The sequence below is a fragment of the Fukomys damarensis genome, unplaced genomic scaffold (genome assembly GCF_012274545.1).
Source record: "Fukomys damarensis isolate Sample0158 unplaced genomic scaffold, DMR_v1.0_HiC HiC_scaffold_39, whole genome shotgun sequence".
Classification (NCBI taxonomy): Eukaryota; Metazoa; Chordata; class Mammalia; order Rodentia; family Bathyergidae; genus Fukomys; species Fukomys damarensis.
Window position 1 is genome coordinate 45,784,996 of NW_022900951.1, and position 21,642 is coordinate 45,806,637.

The 21,642-nt window shown below is 39.4% G+C and overlaps 1 protein-coding gene and 1 long non-coding RNA gene across 4 annotated transcripts in view; both read right to left on the minus strand.

The window, feature by feature from the left end:
- LOC104867727 overlaps positions 1-18,347 on the minus strand; it is a 35,743-nt gene extending 17,396 nt beyond the window's left edge. Inside the window, exons 1-2 of the long non-coding RNA XR_781842.2 lie at positions 18,205-18,347; positions 3,896-4,018 (exon numbers count right to left, since the gene is read on the minus strand). This is a non-coding gene — a long non-coding RNA (uncharacterized LOC104867727). The remainder of the gene's footprint in view (positions 1-3,895; positions 4,019-18,204) is intronic.
- A 62-nt stretch (positions 18,348-18,409) lies between these two features.
- On the minus strand, positions 18,410-21,136 carry Fam156a (family with sequence similarity 156 member A). 3 transcript variants are annotated; one of them, XM_033760305.1, is made up of 3 exons: positions 20,043-21,136; positions 18,686-18,804; positions 18,410-18,557 (listed from the first exon to the last, which is right to left on the minus strand). In XM_033760305.1, exons 1-3 carry the CDS (start codon positions 20,389-20,391, stop codon positions 18,411-18,413), a joined length of 615 nt encoding a protein of 204 aa, XP_033616196.1. In that variant the 5' UTR covers positions 20,392-21,136; the 3' UTR covers position 18,410. The 3 variants fall into 3 exon arrangements, with proteins under 3 accessions (XP_033616196.1, XP_033616197.1, XP_010630454.1); XM_033760306.1 differs by lacking the exon at positions 18,686-18,804 and having other exon boundaries at positions 20,043-21,124; XM_010632152.3 differs by lacking the exons at positions 18,410-18,557; positions 18,686-18,804 and adding an exon at positions 19,606-19,824 and having other exon boundaries at positions 19,860-21,119.
- Between the last annotated feature and the right edge of the window lie 506 nt (positions 21,137-21,642).

Genomic DNA, 21,642 nt, shown 5'->3' on the forward strand with positions numbered 1-21,642 from the left:
GACTTCTAGACTTAACTGACACTTTTAGCAGAGTAGCAGGATACAAGATCAACACTCAAAAATCAATAGCCTTCTTGTACACAAATAACAGACTCACAGAGAGAGAAATTAGGGAAACAATTCCTTTCACAATAGCATCCAAAACAATGAAGTATCTAGGAATAAATCTAATGAAAGAAGCAAAAGACCTCTACACTGAAAACTACAGCACTCTGAAAAAGGAGAATGAAGACAATATAAGAAAATGGAAAGATATCTCCTGCTCCTGGGTAGGAAGAATCACACAAAGTGAAAATGGCCATATTATTAAAAATGCTATACAGATTCAATGCAATGCCAATTGAAATTCCAACACTACATTTCACAGACCTAGAAAAAATAATCCAAAAATTCATTTGGAACACATGTGTAAATACTGAATAGTTTCTCTGGTGTGAAAAACTATAACAGTACATAAGATCCTAATGAGATAATTGACAATGTGAAATAGGAAGAAAAGGGCTAAAGGCGTAGGGAAAGTGGGAAGGGTAGGGGAAAGGTAATAAGAGAAAAGAAAAAAATAGGAGAAAATGAAAAGATGGAAATAAAGTGTTTGTAGATGGGGAGGGGAGGAGGGGGTGAAGGGAGAGCAGGGACAAGGGGAAAAAGTGAGAACCAAGACCTGTCATGTGAAGGTACAAGATCCCAATAATGAATGTAACTGTACTGTATACCTAAAATGTACCACTAAACTCAATAAGGAAAAAATAAAATAAATTTAACCTAAGAGCTATTCCTTGTAAACCTCATTTTTCCTCAAATGTAATTAAAAGGGGCTATAACACTGAATCTTAATATTCACCTCCAACATGGGATTACATAAGACCAAGTAGAATAGTACTGGCAACGAGGGGCTATAAGCAGGGATATAAAAAACTTAAGTGCCATGAAGGATTCACATGTGTCAGCCCTAGAAAAGATAAACAGAGCTGAGAAGCTATGAGGAATGGTTCCTGTGCATAAGCACCTGATATACATGTGCAGTCAAAGCAAGTAAATACCTGATAATAACTATCACGATAAACCTGTCAAAATCATGTTTGATCTAAATCAAAGTGTAATTTAACAGGGCAGCCAGTAAAAATTCACCTTCTCACATGTCCATCTTTAACATGTCGTACATTTTTTCTCCACCAGGTTACAGTCTCAAATTACAGCTGATGTTCCATGAATCCCAACCCTTCCTACTTGATCCTTCCCTTTATACTCCTTTAAGGGGCATAAATTTGTCATAAAGGCACACTGTTATGGGTACATAATACCCACACTTGAGGCACTGTGGTGAAGCACAGAACAGCACATGCACACCAGCCACTGCCGCCCATGGCCCAGAGTGCACCCTGTGCCTCTGTGCCTTGGATGGTACCTGGCACATCTGGGGTCTTGTGCTGCTACATGTCCAGGCTCTGGCCCTCTAGGCAGCCCCGATTTCTGCGACCCCCACCCAGTCACTCACTCACAGTCTTCTAGTTGCTCATATAGTACCCATATTTATTCTTTAGACTATTTCTATTAATTTTAATGAGTATTATTTTAAACAATGAGTACTTATAGGAAGAATATTTTAAAAATAAAGCATTGAACTTTTAATATTTATTGAGTGATTATTAAAAAAGCATCAAAATTTTGAACATTACCTGTTTTGTTTTGTTTTGTTTTGGTACTGGGTATCAAACTCGGGACCTTGTGCTTGCAAGGCAGGTGGCCAAACCACTGAGCTAAGTCCTCAACCCTCATCAACTGTTTTTATTTTATTTTTGGGGGGTGGTTACCGGGGATTGAACTCGGGTCCTTGCGCTTGCAAGGCAGGCCACAGAACCACTGAGCTAAATCCCCAGCCCCCTCATCAACTGTTTTTTTGGTGTTCAGAGTCTAAAAAATAACAATGGAAATAAATTCCTATATGAACTACAATGAAAATACCAATAGAACTCTACAGCAAAAATGATCTTTACTTGGGCCAGGGATTTAGCTCCGAGGTTCTGTCACCTACCTTGCCAGCACAAGGATCGGAGTTCAATCCCTGATTCCACCCCCTAAAAAAATCTTTACTTCAATTATCACACCATAGGTAGTCATCATACATAATAGCATGTTCCATACACACATGTCACTTACACTGACAGCACATGTGTTTTGCTTTCTTGGCCTTTTCGTAAGAACATACTTGAAATCTTGCTAGTCTTGCTGTTTTATCAGGAGATTCTATTACACAATGTTTAGTTAACATGAACATAAAATATTAATGAAATAATTCTTAATATGGATTTCACATTTAGGAATAAACATCAATATTTTCCCTTCAGCTGTATATTTGCTTACAAAACCTAAAAGATAACATCAGAAATAAATTCCTAGGGCCATGGATTTAGCTCAGTGTTCCACCACCTGCCTCACAAGCGCAAGGTCCCAAGTTTGATCCCCGTACAAAAAAAAAAAAAGAATAAAAAGCCAAGAAATAAATTCCTATATGAAGTACAATGAAAATACCAATAGATGGACTGGGGATTTGGCTCAGTGGTTCTGGAGACTGCCTCTCAAGCACAAGGACCTAAGTTCGATCCCTGTACAAAAAAAAAGAAAAGAAAAGAAAAAGAAAATACCAATAGAACTCTTTAATAAAAAAAATCTTTGCCTCAATTGTCACACCCAAAGCACTCTTCAAACATGACAACTGCATGTTCCATGCACAAGTATTGCTTATGTTTTATTTTCCTGTCCTTTTTTGTAGAGCATAGTTAACATTGTTTTGGTCTTCCTATTGTCATTGTAAGTCTTTGCGTTATTGTACCTGCCTGATCACCTGTCAGCTCACCCCATGCTCCACATTATTTTGCACAGTTCCCTGGGCAGAAACGTTTGTTTTCCCTCTGCTGTAAATTATCTAAGTTTGAATTCCAATCTTCTAAGAATATTTCTCTGTGGTATTTTGCACTTGTTATTTTCTTTGTATACCATCAAACTATTTATACCATACGTATTTAGGATTGAGTAAAACACAACTATTGTCTAATACTTTGTGTTTTAAGTGACAACATAGTTTTGGCCTAACTCATCAACATCTACTCTGCCTTTGGTTTTGTTGTAAAAAGTTATCAGCTCAGGCTTCAGTTTTGTGAGGTTTTAATACAGTTAGAAATGAAGGAGTTGAGTCACTTCCTTCTTTCTCTTGGTTTTGCCACAACACCCTAACATACTGCCTAAAGTTACAGCAACCAATAAATGCTGAAGATGTTCATCAATAGTCATGTATTCAGATGGCGCATAAACTGCTTGACCTTTTGAAACAAAACTCTCACACAATCATTGAGATACAGTCCAAAGGGTATTTCTGCTTTCTATATCTCTTATTAAATAAGTTTACCAGGGCTGGGGATGTAGCTTAGCTTTGCACTGCCTGCCTGGCAAGCTTGAAGCCCTGGAGTTTGATTCCAGGTACCCATCCCCAAAAAATTTATGTAATTTTTCCACTGGGCACAGTGGTATATGCCTATAATACCAGCACTGGAGAGGCTGAAGCAGGAGGACTGCCTGAGTTTGAGGGCAGCCTGGTCTATATAGCAAGACTTTACCTCAAATAAATAAGCAAAAATGTTTTCCGTATTTCTAAAAAGGAGTTTAGATTTTTAAATTTTATTTTGAGATAGGGTCTTGTTATGTAGTTCAGGCTGGCCTTGAACTCATGGAGATCTTCCTGCTTCAGCCTCCTGAATGCTGAGATTACAGGTGTGAGCCACCTCCCGGCTCAGGATTTTAAAATGATTATTAAAACTAAGGAATTAAGGCTGAGTGGTTTTTTTAATACATATTAATTGTACGTTAATGAGATTCTGCATGATAATTGTAAATACTGTACCTGTTATCCTTAAAGATGCTACTCGAACATGGTGGTGCACGCTTGTAATCCCAGCACTCTGGAGGCAGAGGCAGAAAGATTCCTATGAGTTCAAGATCAGCCAGAAGCCTGAACTTACAGATCCTGTAAAACAAAAACAAAAACAAAAACAAAAAGCTAAAGCAATGGTTAAACTGTGAATCTCATTTTCTCTCCATTTTTATAGATGAAAAACTCTCTAAGGAAATAATAATATATAATAAATAATATATATTATAATATATAATATAAACATATAAATATTTATTTATTTATATCCTTTTTTTTTCTTACCTAAAAGCTCTTGATAATGGTTTTTGTTGTTGTTGTTGCTGTTGTTCTGGGGATTGAACTTGGGACCTTGTGTTTGCAAGGCAGGCAGAGGAACCACTGGGCTAACTCCCTGAACAGAATGAGGTTCAATTACATCTATAAGGAAAGAACAATAAAGAGGAAGACCTATAAAGCCCAGGACAAGTAGGGAAAGGAATGACAAGATCTTTCAGAAAAGAAAAAAAAAAATAGAGGGGCCAGAGGTTAGCTCAGTGATTCTGCAGCCTGCCTTGCAAGTGCAAGGACCAGAGTTCGATCCCCTGTACCAAAAAAAAGAAAAGAAAAAATACAAATTGCTAGGGTGCCTGGGCAGCCCGCAGGAGAAATGGCACTCTAAAAAGCAAAGAGTGTGTGTTCATGGATGGTGAGTTTTAGAGAGGGACACCCCTCCAACCCCAGAAGGCTGCTTCTTAGAAACCCAGCACTATTTTGCCCCAGACAGTGAAAGAAAAAAGCTTCTCCAGTAGATAAAAACTCAAGGTACAGTACTGCATTTTTTTTTCAGCAACAAAGGGCGGGGTGAGAGGCGCTAAGATCATTTGGTAACGCAATACTGCCATCTAAAGGTTAGAGAATCGAGGGCCACGATCAACAAAGGAAAATCCATCTCGTGCAAGGAACGGAACTTGGAGACAAAAACTGGAGCGGAGGCACAGGAAGGATAAAGAGGACACCAGCGAGCACTAAGGCCAGCTGAGGTGCAGCCACCTGGTAAATGGTGCTGACCAGGTAAGAAAGGGTTCCTAGTGCAGACCTCAGAACCATACCATCAGTTCCCTCAGTCCCTGCAATAAAAAAGATTAAGTTGTGCAATATGTAAGACTGGCAAATTCCAGGCCGGCTCCTTTCACTGGCCTACTGTACCAGTGATCTACACAGATTCCCCGGTTTTGGATGGCTGCAACAAAGAACTCTAGCAGACGACTTGTATGTGTAAAATATGTGAGTAGTTGAAATTCTTAGTTGTTAGAAGTCAACAGATGTTATCTAACAAGGTATTTCATGACAGCAATATAAACTCCCCATTTAGAGACAGATTAATATCCAGAAGTAGCAAGAAGAGAAAGGAAGAGCAGCACATCTCTCAGGATGTGCATGAAACAAGGGATAATTTTACTTTTCATCATAACTTTTCTGGTAGTTATTTGGCTTTTTAAAAAGTCTAAGCATAAGTTTTCATAAAATCCAAAAGAGAAACTTAACACACTTAAAAAACATGCCCAAGAGCTGATTGATATACATTCTGGGACATAAATTTGAGCCAACTTCTACTTTCAATGGACTGTTTGCTGTGTCTCGCGCAGTAAATTGCAATGTTTTTATTTTTTGTTTTTTGCATATATCTGTTAATAAACTAAAGTCCATTGAATGGTATACTTTAAATAGTGAGTCAGCTTCTCGGGGAGCAGAGAGAACAAAAAAGTAAAAGTCATGGATTTAGTGAACTGACTTCACTCTACTTAGCTTCGTTTAACTTGTAATCTCATTCTCCTTTTTTCCTGTATTTTTCCCCCTTTTCTTTCTTGGGGTGCTTAAGATCTAACCAAGGGCCTCCAGCATGCTAGGCAACTGCTCTACAACTCAGCCATGCCCATAGCACCAAAGTACTAATTTCACTAAAAATTTCATTCTCTTTAAAATCTTATAAATTCATTTCTCTAAGGATGATATAAAAAAGGATATATAGATATTAAATATGTAAAAACAAATTTAAAAGGTTACTTTAAAACAAAACCAACGTATTTTTCAACTCACAATTTACCAACATTTAAAAAAACGAACAATCTTAAAACAGAAAAATATAGACACTGGCATACATTCTTGGTAAAAAGGAATTTGGCTACAAGTTATCAACTTGTAGGACTGTTCCTTAGGCATATTTTCTAATACTATCATTTTTATGTTTTAAAAACTATAAAAATTGTTAAACATACTGTAGAAGATACATGTACTAAACTATATGGAAATTTGAATTTCAAGAAAATATGGAAAACTTGGGCAACGAGATTACAGGAGTATACCTAAGTGTGCTAAATTGCCACGTTTATAGGCACAGAAAAAATATTTATATATATGAGTCCTGTTTGGATTAGCCTTGTAGGTAGTAGAAAATTTGAGACCATGTTAAGTTGTTTGGGGGAAAAGGGGGTTTTAACTATCCAGTTATAGCAAATTTTCATTTGTTATATTCTTCAAGGTATTTTAGTGAGGATTTTACTTAAAAAACATGTAACACAAAAGAAAAATAGGAGTAAATATAACAGGAGAGATAAACCATCCAAAGGTGGGATATTCTGGAAAAAAAAAGATTTGTCTATGTAAAAATATAATTATGCACATGAAACCCACAACTACAAAATAAGAAATGTGTTTGCAATTATGTGACAGACGGCATAAAATTTCTAAACACACATCCATTCAAATATATTTGTAGTAGTGGTATTGAACCTAAGGCCTCATGTACCTATGCAACCAATATACCATGTAGCTAATATAATTATTTTTAATTAGTAAGTGCTGGTGAGGGCATTAATTAAAAGCAAGCCTTTTCAAAGAATCTTAGTGGCAATACAAATGGGGATTAGGCCTTGTGCAATTTTCACAGAGGGTGTAAACAATTTGGGCTTAGCTGAATTTGGGCTTGGTTTGACTGAGTTTTCCTAGAAAGTATTACTATACTTTCTCTACAAGTTGACATAAATGGGAAGCTAAAAACATGGATGTCAGTTATAATTAAATTTAGAGTATATTTTATCAATCTCAGTAAGTTGGCTTAAAATCTAACTACAAAAAAAATCTAACATGTCATAACAAATACTAGAGGAAAACACAATATTAATAGGATATAAAATTGCAAAGACACAAACCAAGAACCTGATGAGCAATTTATGCAGGCCAGCACCCCTAGAAGCAGACAGTTTTACATCCTTAATTATACTTGTGGCAACTGTGGCAATGAGAGGTGACACCAGTTATTAGGAGTCTTGTGACACGTCAGTGCTCACAAATGTCCCTTGTCTATCAGATTCTATATTCCTATTTGGATTACATGATGGCTTCCAACTCCCAATATAAGGATGAAATAATAGATACATGGGGAAGAATATAAATAATAGTCAATAAAAGTTTTGTTATTCACAAGAAAGTTCTAAATGGGGAAAAAAGTTTGATAGGAAATTTTGAAATAGTACCATAAGAGTATTATGTATTAACAGATTATACTGACAAAATGAATTATGTAGAAAAAATCAGGCCCTTGTTCATGTATTCAACAAGTACCTATATGAGAACACACTGCTGGGCAGTGTTGTTTTTCTTTTGAGACATAGTCTTGCAATGTAGTCCAGGCTGGCCTCAAACTCACATTGAGCTTCATGCCTCAGTCTCCAAGTGCTAGGATTACAGGCCTGCGCCACCACACCTAGCTGGGCAGTGTTTTTTTTTTCTTTTTTAGTACTGGGGATGAAACTCCAGGACTTTGAACTTGCAAGGCAGGCAGTGGTGAGTAGTTTTTTTTGTGTGTGTGTTTGGTTTTGTTTTGTTTTGTTTTGTTTTGTTTTTTGATGCGCTGTAGAACACAACGCTGATTAAAAACAAAGCAAACCAGGGCCAGGGATTTAGCTCAGTGGTCTCACCACCTGCCTCCTAAGTGCAAGTGCAAGGACTGGAGTTTGACCTCTGGTACCAAAAAAAAAAAAAAATGGCAAAACAAAACAAAGCCCCTGTTATTGCAAATATTGGTTTATATTACTGTCATTGAGATGGGGCTCAGGCTTTATTTCTACTTCCACTTCAGTCAGTAAATAAATTTTCAACATTTCTAGAACATTTTCCATGTGTCTTTCAAATGATTATAAGACAAAGGAATTCATGGTATCTGAGTGGTTATTAATACACTAATAGGATTTCATATGATAATTCAGTAAAATAAGTTTTAAAAAAGAGGCTAGGGCCGGGGATTTAGCTCAGTGGTTCCACTACCTGCCTCACAAACACAAGGACCTGAGTTCAATCCCCGGTACCAAAAAATAAACAAACAAATAAATAAAAAGAGGCTAAAGCAATGGTGATATTAGGGGTCTCACATCTAAAATTCATTCATTCGTTCATGCATTCAACTGTGGATGTAATCAACAGTCTTTACACTGAACTACATTGTCTTCTCGGTTTTTAATTTTGCTGTCAAGTTGCCCTAGTCTGGCTCCAGCTTCAGTCTCCCAGAATATTGGGGTTACAAGTGTGTACCACTATACCTGGCCTAAAATGCATTTCTGTAGATGAAAGAATCCTCTAACGAAGTCATTACAAAATATAATTGATGTTTACCGCTGGGATAATGTGACTGTGGATGGGAATTTTTTTATTATACTTTATCTCGATACATTTTCCAGAGTGAGATTCAGTGATGTTTACAATGAGAGAAAACAGTGGTAAAGGCCCATAAAAGCCCCAGGGCAGATAGGAAACAAATGACAAGACTTTTTAGAAAAGCAGAAGAAAAAGTTACTGGGGGTGCTTAGGTAGCCCCACAGGAGAAAAGAAACACTGAAAAATAAAGGGCCTATTTATCTACAGGTGGTGAGGTTTGGCAAGGAACTCCCCTGGAAGGCAACACATCAATCCTCTTCATGTCCTTGCCCCAGACTTTGAAAGTAGAGAAAAGGAAGGCCTCTTTGGTAGAAAAAGGCTCTGTCCACTATGTTTTCTCAGACAAGAAGGGTGGTGAGGGGGGCATTAAATGCAGTTACACTGCATCCTGCAGCTGGAGAGACACCATCATTGGGGGAAAATTCAACTTTTCTCCAACCTATGTGGCGAAAGACCTGCAGTCAGACCCCAGACTAGAGAAGCCAAGTAGAATGAAGGGAAGAACCCAAGAATACACTAACACAAGCCCAGTGGGTCCCCCTGAACGTCTTACCCTATACAGAAGACTCCCTCAGCCCTCCCAGGGAACCACAACAGCAAAAGGAACCTAGCTCAGCCCGTCCCAGGATTGGCAGTTTGGGCAATCTCATGGGATCTCCACGTAGCTACCTGTCTCATGCTGCCTGACTGCAGAAGACTCTCCACTTTCAAGAACCATGCCATTCCCTGGTCATGCTCCCACCCACCCCGGCTTTTGAAGAAGCCTCTCCCTTGGCACCCGCACTCTGTTCCTCTTAGCCTTCACCCTCCCCATCCTTTCTGGCCAGCAGGGCTCCCAGGAGACCCCAACAGTCCACCGCCAGAGCTAGAGGATCTTCAGTAAATGAACTGACCTGGCTGATGCCAGAAAATAGGTAGGACTAGAACCCACATCAGCATGTGTATCACCAAAACACCTTTCCACTGAGTGATATGACCAGTCCTCAAAAATACAACTTCTTAGATATGCCAGGACCCAGCAATACAAGCCCACCATTCAGAAACACAGATTAATACCTAGATGAAATAGCCACAAAGAGAAAATTTGGGGCAGTGCATTTCCCTGGGTGTGCACAAAACAGGCATTGCTGAATTTTATTTTTCATCATAAAATTCCTGATAGTACTTGGCCTTTTATCTAAGCACATGAATTAATCCAATAATAAACTGTCATAAAGAACCGAAAAGGGAAACATGACACACTTAGTAAATGTGCTTAAGAGCTGCTCATCAATCCACATCAAGGGACACAAATCTGAGCCCTTTCATCTTCAAAACAACTGTGGCGTGTCTTTATCTTTGGTACCAGAGATCAAATCCAGGACTTTCACACTGACCTACATCCCTAGTTAATTTTTTGAGACAGGGTCTCATTAAATTGCCCAGGCTTGGCTCGATCTTGGCTTTCTGTTGCTCATCCTCCAGAGTGCTGTCATTACACGCATGTGCCACTATGCCAGGCCCTACATCTTTTATTTATTATTAATTGATTGGTACTGGGGATCAAACTTGGGACCTTGCACTTACGAGGCAGGTGGCAGAACCACTGAGCTAAATCCCTGGTCCAGGCCCTACATCTTGTAAGTGGAAAAGATGCATCACAGAAGCTAATAAAAAAAAAGAAGAATTTCTATGATGTCTGGTTTTCAGCGATTCAGTACTCTATGCACACATATGCTGTTTACTTAGGATATGGGCTAGTCTACTTAATAAGGTAATACAAATACATTAGTGCAGGAAGCTGCAATATTGATTATGTCCAAAGCATGCTGTAAGCAGTGCAGGCTGTAAAGAGTTCAATCCTTCAATTGGCTCACTTTAAGAAGCAAGTTTGACTGAAGCCATGTGACTCACAGAAGTATCTCATGAGCACTGCAGTAGCACACAGGTTAACATGATCTTCCCGTTAACAGCCACGGCGAGACCAGAGTAATGGCCTATGAAGCTGTGGGGCTGATAAAAGATAACATGTGTAGCTGAGGTCTGAGTAATTTGCACCCAAATTCCATTCCCACAATTAGTGCCTTCATAGCTAGGAGGACATTGTTCTAATTACAATCATGCATTTTGTCTATCTTGCTTGTAATTTGAAAATGCTTTATCTCTTCTCTTTAAGGCCTTGCCTGCATTAATTTCCACAGTAACTATACATATCGCACATCTACACATATATTGCACCTTTACCCCAATTGATGAATAATAAAATTCAGTGGTGACTGACCGGGTTCTTTTACTGAGGATCCAGTATTGGCTGTTGCAGTCCTCTTTTTCTCTTCGTTGTTTTAGTGTTTTTTGTTTTTTTTTTCTTCAAACTTGCATCACATACAGAACAGGTGGGGACTACAGATTTTCTGCAGGGTCTCCAGCACATTGCCTTAAGAAATACGAATGTTTCCCTTCAAATAAAAGCCAGGGGCCAGCACAGCAGCTTCAGTGTTAGGTATCTAAGTTTAGAGAGATTACTTTCTAGTGTCTGATATGGCTTTTACTCTTTACTACTTTCTCTCTGATCTTCCTTTCCTTTGTGGAATATGGAGTACACAGGAAAGCTTACATGTCACGTAGACTAGTGGATTTCAAACTGTTTATGTCAAGGAACCTTTCTTGGGGGGGTCACTACAGTGTATGAGGTTTGGAAAAAGGGAATTATCTCCTTCCCCAGATGCTCTGCCTTTCATGCTTCCTCTCCATAAAATATAGAAAACAGCTGACCTACAGAATAAAGGGAGTCAGTAAAATAGAAAAACCTGGTAGACTTGGGACTGGAAAGGAAGTTCTCTTAAGACCTGGCCCAAGGACAGTCTTCCATGAGGCTTTGTGAGAAGCAAAAATTAGTGGAAAATTGCATGTCCAAATCAAGGTCTTTATGGCGAAAGTTGTTAGTACAAATTAATATTATTTGTGTATTGTACTGTTTAAAGTGATCCCTATTTCTGATAATATGTAACTTTTTTCCAGTTACATGAGACATGCCCAAAGCAGTGTCAGAAGTAACAGCTAAAGTTGGGGAGAGGAAGAACTATGGAATTTTTTAGTCTTATTCTATACATACATTAATTAATGCAAATGATATTGCTAATTCCAGTAACATTTTGGTAACTGGTAACATTTTGGTAAATCACATTTAGTGTTTTTCTTTATTCCTTCTGTACCTCATTTGTAGGCTTTTTATCACGAATTGGAGTTGGACTTTCAAAATGCTTTTTGTTATCTACTGGGATGCTAATGTGGTTTTTGTCCTTAATGTGATGTTACATTCATTGATTTACAGATGTTGAACCATCCCTGAATCCATGGGATGAATCCTATTTGGTCATGGTGTATAATCTTCTTAAAGACTTGCTGCATTATTTGCCGGTATCTTACTGAGAATTTTTGTGTCTATGTTCATTAAGGAGACTAGCCTATCATTTTGTTTGGATCTTTCTCTAATTATATTACCAGGGTAATGCTTGCTTCTAGGAATCATTTTGGGATTACTGCTTTTGAGGAGTAGTGGCATTAGATCTCTCTCTAAAGTTCACATAGAATTCAACAGCAAATCTGTCAGGACCTGGGCTTTTCTTTGTTGTTGTTTTTTTACTACATCAATTTCATTAACTGATATTGGATTATTTAGACTTTTTATATCTTCTTGATTCAGCTTTGGTAATTCATATGTCTAGGAAATCTATCCATCTCTTCTGATTTTTTTTTAACTTACCATACACATTCTCAAAGTAGGTCCTAATTATCTTCTGGATATCTGCAGGTTATTTCACCCTTTCCATTCTTAATTCCATCAATTTGGTCTTTCCTTTCCTTCTTTTGTTAAGGTTGGCTAGGAGTTTGTCTTTTACTTACTCTTTCAAAGAACCAACTCTTCGATTCAGATTGTGTTGTTTCCATCATCTCAAATGCATTAATTTCTGCTTTTTCTGATGGGTTTTCTTTTATAGGTGACGTTTCTTTTAACAGCTTTCAATATTCTATTCTTGTGTTGAATTTCTGGAATTTGACTAGTATATGCCTTGGTGTAGTTTTTTTTTTCTGATCACAGCTTTTTGCGATTCTATATACCTTATTTGCATGCCAAATTTTACTGCATGCTTTAGAAGTTTTTTGCTATTTCTTCTGTAAACAGGTTTATGTTCTTTGTGCTTTTGATTTTTCATTGATTTCAAATAGTCTTATATCACTTTGCATTGTCTAGCAGCTGCTAGATTTTTTGATTCCTTATTTTTAAGTATTTCATTGACAGTTACTAACTGTAACCCTGGCTTCTAGATCTGATGTCTATCTTCATATTGGTTGATTCTGCTGCTTTAATAGTTCTAATCTCCTGGATATTTGACTTTGTTTTATGGAATCTAATTCTTCCCCTATATTTGGCATTCATGGTTTCCATCATTTTCCTAAGCTCCTTTTTATGTATCTACTCTAGATTCACTAACCATGTCCTTCATTATGATCATCTCTTTATCTAATTGTTTCTGGGGGTTTCCCCCCTAGAGATTTGTTCATCTGCTTTGTTACTTCTGCTGCTGCCATTTCAGAAAGTTCAGTTAAGTGGCATTTGATTTCTTCCACCTCTGCTCCCTGGATTTGCCTTGGGTGAGCTGGAGGTCTGGGGTTTCTGCTTGCTTCTGTGTTTTCTCATTTTCTATTTTAAAAAATGTTTTCTGTGCTGATGCGTGTAAATCACTTATTGTACATAGCTACGTAGCTTTATAACTAGTATCAAGACCTCCAGGAAATGACTAGTTTTCAGAGATGTCTTCTAGGGACTGCTGGCTTTTGGCCTTAAGAGTATGTCCCATGATTCTGCTGCTTTTATTAGGCTTTTTTTTTTTTTTTTTTTCCTATTTTTTTTTTTTTTTTGGTACCAGGGATTGAATTTGGGTCATTGCACTTGTAAGGCAGGCGGCAGAATCACTCAGCTAATTCCCTAGCCCTCTTTTGTTTATTAGGAATGAGAGGTTGCAGCCTATTTGGCCTAACACCCAGTTCTTTGGTACCTGACTACAGTATGGCTTATGTACCCTTGACAATCAACTTTTGTAGAGCATTGCTCCATTGTGCTGGTGCATTTCTTCCTGGAGACCTCCGGAGTCATCCACTTTCACTGTGTCTCTGTAATTTCAATCTTGCTTTCTCATGCCATAAGCCAGAACTGGGGAGAAAGTGCAGGGTTGTCCCTTCCTTTTTCTACATTGTCGTCTGTCTCTTCAACTTCTCTGTAGGCCCCAATTTTCCCTTCACATCCTTCCTGAGTCCCAGGGATCTATCTCTCCCTTTTTTCCTTCCCCAAGTTATTTTCTAGTGTCTATATCCTGAATCTTGGAGAGGCTGATTTGTTGCAATTTACCATTCCATGATCTTCTGGGAAGTACCATCTTCCATTTTCAAAGAACTACTAAGCTTTGTCTTACAGAGGTTATCTGTATAAGGTTTCTGGGTTTATTTTGTTGTTGCTGTTGTTTGGTATGGGGGATCAAACTCAGGATCTCGTGCTGGCCAGGCAGGTACTGTGCTGAGCTACATCCCCTGAGCTAAACCTTCTATATTTTTGTTGAGAATGTAAATTTGTACAACCACTATGAAAATCAGTATGCCTCAGAAAACTTAAAACTATGAATTCCATTCTCTTATCCTTCTGGAAAGAGGTAGGATAACATTATGGTTATTCACACATACACATGTGTATAGCAGCTAAATTAATATTAGGTAAATATAGGAAGTAGCCTACGTGTCCATCCACACATGAATGGGTAAAAGAAATGTGGTATTTATATACAATGGAGTACTATTCTACCATAAAGGATAAACCTGAAGCATTTATAGGTAAATTAATACACCTTGAGACCATTAATATTAAGTGAAACAAATCAGATACACAAGCTTAAATATTGCATGGTTTCTCTTACATGAAAAAGCCAAAATAGAAATAAAGAAAATAAAAAACAGGAAGTAGGGAGATAAATCTTTTGCAAAATGGTGGGGGACCAAGAGATGAAGAGAGGAGGGGAAGGAAAGGGATAAGAAAAAGAATTAAGATGTGTTATGTACACTGACAATTCCCCTTGATGAATGTAATATTATGAACTGCAAACGTGTACTAATTAAGAAATAAAAAATGAAAAAAAAGATGGAACCATTTCCACAACTGCAGTATAATCCAAGGCTCATTCTAGCCCAACTAAATCAAGATCTCCAGAATTGATTGTTTTGTTCCTTAAAATTGCTCCACTGAAGGTCTGATGCACAGCTGAAGTTAAGAAACCTAAGCATATACTCCAGTTCACCTGTCTTATTGTCAAATATTATCTTGGACTTTATAACCTTGTTTGTTAACTATTTACAAAAAAAACTCAAGTGCCTTCTCTTTTGATAGCTATGCTTGAGCCATTTACTTTGCAGCCATATGCAGAAAAATTTCAAAGACTCAGGCTTATGTTTATTCATCAACATTCACTTCCTTACTTGATAGCCAGAGAAGCCAAGGGGGAGAGAAATGGGACTCACAGGTTGAAAGGCATCTGACAGCTGTTGTCTTGAAAACCTTGCTGATGCTCACTCTTAAGGGTCTTTTGCTCAGAAAGGAGCCCCTGGCATGAGATCACAGCCTTCACCACTCTGATGCCTTCCTAGGAATAGGGGTTCAAGCTGACAGCTGAGGTTGGTTATCTGAGACCAATGCAGAGCTTATTGGGAATCACAGATTTAAATGAGATGTGAAATTTAGGAAGAAAGATGGATTTCCAGGAAATCCACCTACAGATAGAGAACTGCCAGCCAACACTTATGTTCAACTAAAGAGTGGCTACTTGTGATTGTACACAAATATACAAGATACGTGGAAATGTGCACACTTTTTGCCCACATGTGCACAGTGTCTCTGTTTTACTGTAGCATCAAGTATATATGTAGATGGGAAATGTAGGCAAGATCCACAACATGGAAAAAGAGCAGATCCTTTACTATTGTAAAGAATTGACTTCATACCTTTCCTCCATGACTAAATTTCACATGTGTATCAATACATTTTAAAATTACACTTATTGAGGCACACCGGCTATACTATGAATGTCATGCACCAAAGATACAATCACAATTTATAAGACCTAAATTTTGCAAACAACCTATATGCCTATCAACATAAAGGAGGATAAATTTGAGGCATTCATAGGTAATGGATGCACCCTGAGAACATAATATTAAGTGAAATAAATCTGATACACAAGCTTAAATATTGCAGTTTCTCTTATATGAGCTCAAAATATAAAGAACAAAGTAAAAGATAGATAACAGGAATTAGGATGATCTTGGAGAGATGGGGAGGGATAAGAGGGAAAGGGGATGGGAAAAAAGAATTAAAAGAGAAAACTGGAGATTGAGCTTTTGAAACTGGAAAGGAGACCAAGAGTTAGAAGGAGCAGCAAGGGATGGGCGGAGTAGGGGAAGACAAAAGACTTATAATGTGTTCAGTACATGTTCCAATTTCCGGCATAAATGTAATCATTATGCACTGCAAACATAATGTACTATGTACTAATAAGAAGTACAAATGCAGTGGCTTTCAGCAAATTTTCATAGTTATGCACTCCAATCTTGTTTATGAATTACTCTACCGCCTTGGACAGATGTCTTTTTCCCATGTAACAGTCCATCTCCAAAACTACAACTAGGCACAGGCAGCCGCTAATCCCAGTCCCTTCTGTCTGGAATTGTTCTTTCTGGGCACTTTCTATAAACCCACTCATGCAATAAGTGGTCCTTTTTATGTGGCTTTTGTTACTTAGCAAAGTTTTTCTGAGGTTCAAACACGCTATAGCATGTATGAATATTTCGTCCCACTACAATGTTGAATAATGTTCAGCTATGAAGATACATAATCTTTCCTTTATTCCTTTACCAGTGAGTAGACATTTTAAATTTTCACTTTACCTTCAGGAATTATGTGATTACAAATATCAGAACATCATGCTGTCTTAGTCCATTTTCTATTACTCAAAATACAATGCCTTACAGTAAGATACGCAGAAAACAGTTTATTTAGCCTCACAGTTCTGAACTGTGAGGTACATATGGTGATGATCTTCTTGCTTACAGAGTCTTCATGTAGATCAAGGAGCAGAGTTAGATAAGCCCTGCCTGACCTGGTTTTCACAGGAGACCAACTTTCCTTGTTAAACCACTGACATGTTAATCCAGTCATGTATTAATGGAATGAATGGGCTATCCATTAACGAAAGCAGAGCACTAATTACCTCCTGAAGATCCCTTCTGCTCCTACATATTATCTCAAAATGAGGATTGAATTTCCACATGAATATTAAGAGAGGAAAACGCTTAGTTTGTCTGAGTGGACATGTATTTTCCTATCTAAATTCTACATATTTCCAGGTATTGTTGTGCACACTGGGATCACACATCCTGCCTTGTTCTTGCTCTTACAGGAAAAACATTCCTTTTTACTATGTGATGACAGTATGTCAGCTGTAGGCTTGTTGTTATACACGCTCATTATAGGTTGAGCACACTCCCTTGATAGCCCCAGTTTGCTGAGACTTTTTATCATGAACATATGTTGGATTTGGTCAAATTCATTCATACTCCCCCATGCTCTTTGACCTTCTACCATATGAGGAAACAGAAGACTCAGCAGGTACCACACAGCAGCACCTTCTTCATAGCCTTCCTTGCCTCAAGGAATACAGAAGTAAAATTAATTTTACTTACAAATTACCTATTGTGTACAATTTTGACATAAATAGCAGAAAGAGACAGAAAAGACAGTGTCCAATTTTTCTCCCTTTAAAAGCTCAAAATTTAAAAAAAAGCTCAATATCAGAGGGTAAAGGCAAGCACTGCGATTCCTCATTTCCCTAACACAGCAGTAAGCATATCAGAGAATGAGGGGAGACCAAATGAAAAAAATTAAAGCCTTGGTGACTGGGTCAATCCTTGACTGCCATTGGCACAATGAAACTTCAGTGGGTAATACATGTGGAGAATCAAATAAAGAGTCGGAGGGTTGTGTTTCTAAGCCAGTACTTTAAAACCTCTGTGAACTTCCTGCAATGTGGAATAATTAAACCTGCCCCACTGCATAGTGTAGAGGATTAAACATTGCACCTCAACAAGACTTGGTCCTTTCCGGTGTGAAATGTCCCGAGATCACTGGGTCTCTAAACAGTAAGGGATGCCAGCTAGAATACAGCCTGCCAAAGCTAATATGGTAGTTCAGAGTTTTGCTGTCTGCTTGACCTTGGCATGTTGCCTAACGTGGACGTGGAACTGTTGCTAAATGATGGGTCAACGAGACGGGATGAAATGAGTGAACCATCAGGAAAACAAAGAGACTCTGACACTGAGTAAACATCCGCAAAAGTGTACTGCTATGCTATCCATCTACACACTTCCAAATCATTGTCCCGATTTTAGGCCTACGCATATCAAGAAAGAAAAGCAGCCCTAGGAGAACCTAGGAGACAATCCTGGCAGTCATCTTAACTCTCAAGCTCTTAAACTGTCTAATGAGATCCCAAGTTCCAATCTAAGAAACTTACCTGCTCTCAAGATACTTCTACCAGCAGGAGACACAGATTTGTACAGCAATGGAGTCCTAGGGCCTCCCTAAAAAGAGACTGACACAATGCAGATTGTTTTTGGCTCAGAAGAAATCTCAGGTCCCTGGCTGGGTGAGTGCACATCACAGGATTCTGTAGGGGAACTAATGAGATCCCAAGTTCCAATCTAAGAAACTTACCTGCTCTCAAGATACTTCTACCAGCAGGAGACACAGATTTGTACAGCAATGGAGTCCTAGGGCCTCCCTAAAAAGAGACTGACACAATGCAGATTGTTTTTGGCTCAGAAGAAATCTCAGGTCCCTGGCTGGGTGAGTGCACATCACAGGATTCTGTAGGGGAAAAGAAGGGGAAATTTACTCCTTCTGGGGCAGGGGCCTCTGCTTCCACCCTATGTACCAGAGGACTCTCTTCCAACCTCACTGCCTGGCTGGTATGAATGCTGGTCCCACTGAGGCACCTCAAAGAGTAGCTGGACTGTGTTCTGGGCCTGCCCCCTGCCCCTCTTCTGAATCTCCATGGTGCAGAGCTCCTCTTGATATACTCTGGTCTGCTGGTTGGGGATTTCAAGGGAGTGATCTGAGATCCAAAAAGAAACAAAACACTACTGATAACAAACCTGCATTCTAATGTTACTTTCCTTTCACACACATATTTATTTGGTGTTAGTGTTGAGGAACCCAGGCGAAAGTCTTGCATGGGGGATTACTACTTGATTGCTAAGCGGCAGGGAAACACATACAGTCAGCTTATCATAGTCATAATAGTTTATACTGACAGTACAATGGTGAACCATCAAGTTCCAGTTCCACATCCCTTTCCCACACTTTGTTTGGCAGCAGATGTTTGTACCTAGATCTGTGTCAAGCAACCCCATTTCAAGCAGACCTAGCTCTGCTCCTGGGGGGCTGTCACTAAAATGGTACAACAGCACATGGACATCAACAAGGCATTCACACTACACAGACATCTTATAAAGATATCTCCCTGAAAACAAGTTAAGGAGCAAAGACGGAAATGTAGGCTGGAAAACTGACACACGCGGCATGGGAACCAGATGAGAGGAGGTGGGGAACACTGGTATGCAGTCTCCTCTGCCCCTGAATGCCTCTCAGTGCTCCACAAATGACACGCAGGAAAGATGCACACTTTCTTGGTCATAATACAGGTCTCGGGTCTCCTCTTCCGATAGCAACTGTTTGGTCCCGAAAAGAAGCCCACCTCCCCAGAGCTGGCAACACAGTACTGTCTGAATCCCTAAGGGTCTTTGTCCCATGAGGGTGAGCTTCTCAATTCTCCTCCAACCACTGCTTAAACAGCCGCTGGAACATGTTCTTGCTTTCCTGCTGCCTCTCCAGTTGGCGCTTTTCCTCTGGTCTCCTCTTCCGATAGCAACTGTTTGGTCCCGAAAAGAAGCCCACCTCCCCAGAGCTGGCAACACAGTACTGTCTGAATCCCTAAGGGTCTTTGTCCCATGAGGGTGAGCTTCTCAATTCTCCTCCAACCACTGCTTAAACAGCCGCTGGAACATGTTCTTGCTTTCCTGCTGCCTCTCCAGTTGGCGCTTTTCCTCTGAGACAGCTGCGGCTGCGGCTGCGGCTGCGGCTGCTGCTGCTGCTGCTGCTGCACACCACCTGGCAAAATGCCAGGCCGGTTGGTGCCCAGGCTGAGGGTCAAGCCACTGAGACCCTGCACAAGGGTTTCCCAGGAGGAAGGACTAGGGGTCCCATTCCTTTCCCTAGCGACCCCAGAAATATTTGGCATGTGGCCCTGGCAGTATCGACATTGGCATCTGAATCGATTCTGAGCTCTATCACCTGGGAAAGAGATGCTGGTTTCCCTTTCGACTGGGTAAGGTGCCATGTGATCACGGTGCCTGCGTCTGAAGTGCCCCAGGAGTGCCTTCTTCTTCTGAGGGAATCCCAGCCTTTCCCAGTGCTGCTCCAGCAGAGTCTTCTCTTCCCTGTACTGTTGCTGGAACAGTCCCTCTTGTACAGGCACAGCGGGGTTGGAGCCAGGACTGAGGCTCAGGTCACCGAGGCCCATCATTAGCTGCTCTGAGGAGGAAGGCTGAGAGGCTGCTGTGCCTTCTTGGGAGGTCTCTGCGGTGGGCATCTGGGAAGATCCAGAAATCAACCCTGGATTCCATTTCTGGCGTGGATCCATGGAGGTCTTGTCTACCAGGTGCTAGATTCTAGATGAGAAGGCGAAGCTAGAGGTTTTCAAATGACTAGACACGGGGTAGAAGTACACAGCCAGAAGACGCCAGACTGCAATGAAGGGTGAAAAGAAAGAAAACTCATGACTATTCGTCTCATTTAATCTTTCTGTACCTCCACTTCCTAGGTGTAAAATGGGGCTGATTGCATGATTTACCTTCTGGGCTACTTCCAAGGATTACAAGAGATAATACATGTCCAGAGCTCAGAGAGCTGATGGTACATCTCAAAGGTTGTAGAGACAAGCCCAATCATTGCAATCGCGAGGGACATGCGACGGTGAAATGTCATGAACAATATGAATTCCTTGTTCTTTTTTCCCATGGTAGGTAGCAAATGTTGGAGGCCCAACCACTGAGTTACATCCCGGCTCTTTTAATTTAGTTTAACATTGTGAGACAGCGTCCTACTAAATTGCCCAGCCTAGGCCCAAATTCTTGATCCTCCTGCCTGAGCCTCCCAAGTGCTGGGATTACAGCCATATGCCACCACACCCTGTACTTGCTGAGTGAGTTTAAGTCACTCTCAAGACGCATTATAACGATGAACAGTGTTGTGAGTAACACATGACTTTCCGATAAGCATTTCCATGCTTTCATGAAGTAGACGTTTATTAAATTGGAGTATTTATACCATAGCTACACTGGAATTTTTGCATTTGAGATCCTTGGCTTTAGTCAAAAGTCTGCTCTTGTATATGAAAATCATCTCAAAATTCTCAAATGTGTGTAAATAAGAATTTCTCCTATTAAAAGATAGGAGACAAAATAAAGAGATAGCAAATAAAAACAAAGAGAAACTGTATGGAGCCAAACATTGCTTTGAAATGATGAATTTAACTGATAAACTTGTACAAGCAAAAAGGGAGGAAACAAGTTATCAACAGCAGGAATCAAGGAAGAACTTTTATTAGAAAAACAGAAAAAAGACAACATGGTCATACCGCAATAAGGTCCATATTAAATTATATAGTTTACACAAAATGGACCAATTACTGGGAAATCATAAGCTACCAAAACTGACCAGAAATGAAATTGTGTGCACAGCCCTAAATCTTTTTTATAGAAATTAAATTTGCAGCGAAAAATGTTTGCAAAATGATCTCTAGGACCAGAGTTTGACTGGCAAATTCTATCAAACGTGAAATGAAGACATTACAGCAATTTTAAACAATTTCTTCCAGAAAACGAAGGAACAC